The 4,983-nt window shown below is 46.5% G+C and overlaps 1 protein-coding gene across 2 annotated transcripts; it reads right to left on the bottom strand.

Moving 5' to 3' along the window:
- Positions 1 to 701: 701 nt before the first annotated feature.
- On the bottom strand, positions 702 to 4,491 carry LOC119324148. 2 transcript variants are annotated; one of them, XR_005156780.1, is made up of 2 exons: positions 4,212 to 4,491; positions 702 to 1,147 (listed from the first exon to the last, which is right to left on the bottom strand). XR_005156780.1 is itself a non-coding variant. In XM_037597922.1 (2 exons), exon 2 carries the CDS (start codon positions 3,450 to 3,452, stop codon positions 2,097 to 2,099), a length of 1,356 nt encoding a protein of 451 aa, XP_037453819.1. In that variant the 5' UTR covers positions 3,453 to 3,463; positions 4,212 to 4,491; the 3' UTR covers positions 1,950 to 2,096. The 2 variants fall into 2 exon arrangements, 1 of the variants encoding a protein (XP_037453819.1); XM_037597922.1 differs by lacking the exon at positions 702 to 1,147 and adding an exon at positions 1,950 to 3,463.
- Positions 4,492 to 4,983: the final 492 nt, after the last annotated feature.

Below are 4,983 nucleotides of genomic sequence, written 5' to 3'. Positions count from 1 at the left end.
TTAATTGGTCAAGTAGTCTAATCACCCCCCTCTAGACATACTTCAAGGTCCTACAGAATCAGACATTGCCTCTTGTAATGAATTACGGATTTGTGCGTGTAAATAATTGTAGACTCCAAACAAAGTGATGGCGGAGGTAAATTGTTGTTGTGGTGTGGAGCAAACTTGAAAGTAAATGACGTAAAAAGTAATAAGAAAACAGTAACTTGAGTAACTTATGACTAGCAGAGGAGTAAAGCGTTCTCAAGGAGTCCGGAATCCCCATTGGTATGTTTCTAATGCAACCTATGTGTGGGCATAGTTTGAGATGGATACTTGAGCCACTCTTAACGACTGCGTTGGGCAGAGCCGGGTACAGAACACGTTATACTCGAAGTAGACTTTGTGCCAAGCATGCCACCATCATAGTCTCCCCCCGCGGCTTACAACTACGATAATTGAGGGTTACCCCGTGGACACGGTCTCTCTAAGGGTTCTCTGTAATTCCCCTATCAATTGCAAAGGTTAGGAGTAAAGGTTTCTACTGTCACCTCGAATTACCTTCACATCCTACCCCTTTACAATGACATTGTTATACTTCGTGGCCATAAGGCAATAATATTGAGTTGGGCCCTTTCACAACATTCACGAAGTTATTAAACTAAGGCAATAATGTTGAGTGGGGCTCCTTCACAACATTCACGAAGTTATTAAACTAAGCATTTGGCAGAGGATCTCATATCCAATATAACGATTCAAATCATATACATACCAAGTTTCATCCATATCCTCGAGAACTAGGGGTCTACTCACACATGAAGACAACAAACATCATGAGGGTGGTGATGGTAAACATGAATGAATGACACAAGTAAAACAAGACCATCAACTAGGGTTCCTGAGGTTACAATGATAATGATAAGGATGTGGATGATGATTATGATGACAATAGTGATGATGTTGATGATGATGACAGTGGTGATGATGTTGTGGCCCCCCTGGTGCTTGGTGATGAAGATGGCAACCTCCCGCTTGCCAATCCCCGCTCCGGATTATCTCTGAAGGCTAGGGCTCTGCCTTCATCTCTCTGGACGTCTGATTCACGATTCGATTTCATGGGGTGAAAATAATCGACGAGGAGGAACTGGAGCTTAAGTCTTGCTCGTCCCTGAGCAAGTACCGTAGCTTGTAATGAACAAGGTCGACTTGATATTTATAAGATACGGATATGAAAAAAGTATGAGTTCATCATTGGTTATAGGAACAAGTAGGGATAAAAGAGTTATGATAAGTGATAGCTCATCCCCACTTTGATAATTATCATGCAAGCCTCCACATATTGTCAATCAATTTTATTACGGGGACAGATAACAACTTTATACCCTAGTTCATGATTGTTTCAACCGCAAAAGAGAGAAACCCCCCAGGAGACAGCACCCAAGGGGGAAAACAAAAGAGCAAGGAGCAGGGCGCCACAAACATCACGGTTCACCCTGATACAACACAGCAAAATAAACTAGATAGTCTTTGCAGCAGAGACAAAGACGCTGACAAATGCGGGGATGGTACATGTAAGCTTCGTGACAGTCAAAGACCCAAATGCAATCTTTATTGTCTAGGTTCCTTCCTGAAAATCTCAAGGACAAAGTTGTAGTTCAATTATTCTGGGTCCCTGTTTTGAGCTGTATTATAACTCTGTATAATTAATGAAGCTCTAGGTCATTCTACTCCCCACTATTGCCAAAATGAAGAAAACAGAGTGTAACATAGCAGTCAGGTTGGCCCTGAACAGCTTGAGCCTGGAACATGGTAAACACAACTCTACATACGCAATTTAGAGCACCTGGCGTGAGAAATATGGAATTCAGCGTCACCAAGATTCAAGAGTCAATGTTCAGAGTACTTCAAGTTTTAAGTCACAGGCAGAAGCTACATAAAAAAAAGCAGTGTTCACCAGTTGAACGACAGAATGATAAAAGGCTCAACACAGTTCAAAGGGAGAATATTTCTGAATTCATCCGAGTTAGACTGAAATATCTTAACAAAAGTAGACACACTGTAGAGGCAAACACACAGCCAAATACATCCCAAACCTTATGTGGCCAAAGCAGAGACGTTCAAACATAGATATTGGAAAGATGAATAGCCTTCAACTGATCACTGCAGACTGCACAAACATTTCTATGTGCTAAAGCGACTATAGTCCAACAAGGTTGAGAACGATGGTAGCGGGTCCAAATGTGTCCACTGAGCCAGTAAAGACGCTGGCAACAACTGACAATGTGGTGGACAAGACTGTATGGCCTTGGTATGGGGCCGTTAGCATTGAGGAAGTATCCATCACACAGTAGCGACCAGGTACCTGTGCGCAGATCATATTGCCGCAGTCGGCCACTCTTACGTGGGATGAGGACAGTGATGGAGTTCCCCTGAACGGATGGTAGGTTGGTGGAGTTGACGGCCATGCTCCAAGTGCCAATGAAGAGGGCGTGGTCACCGATGCTTGTCAATGGCGTGGCAGGTACTCCAAGCAGGAGGTCAGCAAGCCGAATAACCACAAGCCGGGACTTTCTGTCGGTATAGACAACCAGAAGAAGTTCAGAATTGCACTCCACCAGATAAGGCTTAACCATCTGATTAGCTGGACATGTGGCGATCATTTGCGGTGGTGTAGACGACCACGAGGAGGAACTGGAGCTATCTGGTGGATCGACGCGCATGATTTGTGAGGGTTTGTTTTTCGAGCTCCTCACCATGTAGAGGCTGCCAAGGAATGGTAGTGCTGTCCTCATGCCACTCATTATCCAGCTTGTGTGAGTCCAGTGCTTGTCACCAGTGGATACGTATGCCATGCGCTCAGCGTGGCTGAGAGCGAGCATAATGGTAATACTGCCACCCGCATGGACGGAGACAGCCGTGTGGACCATTCGTAGTAGAAGATCATAAGGGCCATTCAGAAAGATCCCAAACTTACTCATGTACATGCAGAGGGAAGCAAGGGGAGGAAACTCGGCAACATCACCGGTGAAGGGGTGGAGGAGACAGATAACAACATCCTTCTTGCGCTGTAGGAGAAGGAGGCCATCAGGGCAGTCGAGCATGGAGTGGTCCTCGAAGCATGGGATGTGCACGCGGATGAAGATGCCGGTGTAGATATTGAGGAAGCGGATGTAGCCGCCCAATGCAGGGTGACCGGGGTGAAGCCCATTGCCCTCCAGAAACATCATCCATTGCCGTGGGTGAAAGCGCGGGTCAACCACGCCACGGCCAAGCGGGCAAGGAGTGGCGGCACGCCACTTCTTGCACACCGCGCGGAACCAGACGTAGTGCAGCAGGTCGCTAGAGAGTACCCGGTCAGCAATCAGCTTCAGCAAATCAGCATTCAGCGACTCCCAGCAAAGGACATAGGCTTGTTGAGTGCCATGCTCACTCGCACTTGAGTTAGTGGTTGCGCTTGCTCCAACAGTTGTCATCCCGATTCCCCCTGAGAAGGAACCAGACTTATCAGCTGAGTTCTGATAAGTAGAATTATTATAACAATGCCTACTAGTCACAACTCAAACTTGCTCAATGACATTGCTTTAGTGCTATTTATGAGAATGCCACCCGTCACTTGTTTTTCTTCTAATTTTGCAATGTACAGCGCTACCATTAAGTTGAGGCACTTTGACAGACTTGAGATGATCTGAAAATTGATAAGTTCTTCATACCCTATCCGAAGTTGCAAAAGGGCACTACCGTGGAGCCAAAAGAAGCACAACAGCACAACCACATGCATGGTCAGATTTTAGCAACAGTCAGCCAACATCCCTCACCAGTAAACATTCAATCTAATTTTGCTCACATACGACTATGAGCAGAACACAACGGGAAAATAATATCTAGAATCCATCACATTTTGCTATCACAAACAAAAATATTATCCAAACAGGTTGTTGGAGTTTATGCCGCACTATAGCTAGGACAGCAGACGGTTGAAGGCTGCGAGACAAAAGAAGCACAAGCACACGCACATTCAGATTCTGAAAACAGAATCAGCCAGCAACTTCTCTCGACAACACAAACAGCAGTAAATAATCGGTCCGAACTCTCCCACAATAAGACTATAAGCGGCACACAGCCGGAAAACAAAAATCTAGAATCCATCAGTTTTGCTATCACAGACAAATATTACCCATCATCCGTAGCCTATCAGATTTTGCTAACGCAATCAGTCGCTTCAGGAAGCGTACCTAGGCATTCGGCGGAATGTTCGTCGCTGGCGCGGCCGAGATCGCGTTGGCCGCAAGGGTAGGTGCCGTGGAGCCGCGACTTCGCGCCCGCCTTCTGGCCGCCGCTTGTACGCCGGCCGCCTTTACTCGCTACAGGAAGGCCGCACGCTGGCGGCGAGCACCCCGCCGCGGCGCCGCCTTGTTCGCCGTGTCCGCCTGGCACGCTCGCGGCGCTAGGGTGAGGGGGCGGAGGTGGGGCCCGAGGGGCCGAGGGATTTCGGGGGACGGAATTGAACCGGGAGTGATAGAATCGGGGAGGGATAAACGAGGAGGATCCCTAAACAAAAAAGGTGAACGAGGAGGAGAGCTGGCTGTAAATAGGAGTATCATGTATTTTAACTTTGGAACTTTTCTCCTTTTCAAATAAAATTTTGCAACAGGTAATTAACACACTGCTTTTCCTTGGAAGAAAAAAGACCAAGCAACTCGATAGCACCTAGTAACTTGTTTAGGGCATCTCTAAGCCGTCCGCGGACAAATACAGTGTCCGTTTTAGGAAAAGCCTCGGATGCGTCCATTGATAGTGATATCGAAGCCGGTCATCCAACCATGCCCGCATACATCTCAAAGCGGATTTAAAAAAATTGGATGATATTCATGCAAATAAGACGGAATTCACTGAAGTTCGGACATAATTTACATAAAACGGTTGTTCAACTAAAAACGCAAACTAGAGTGTAGCAGACAATGACCTTGCATGGCCTTTCTGATTGGCTGCACCTCCATCGGTGTC

The sequence above is a fragment of the Triticum dicoccoides genome, chromosome 6B (assembly GCF_002162155.2).
Source record: "Triticum dicoccoides isolate Atlit2015 ecotype Zavitan chromosome 6B, WEW_v2.0, whole genome shotgun sequence".
NCBI classification, from domain to species: domain Eukaryota; kingdom Viridiplantae; phylum Streptophyta; class Magnoliopsida; order Poales; family Poaceae; genus Triticum; species Triticum dicoccoides.
Note: the sequence above shows the minus strand (reverse complement) of the source record. Positions and strands in the feature narration are given on the sequence as shown.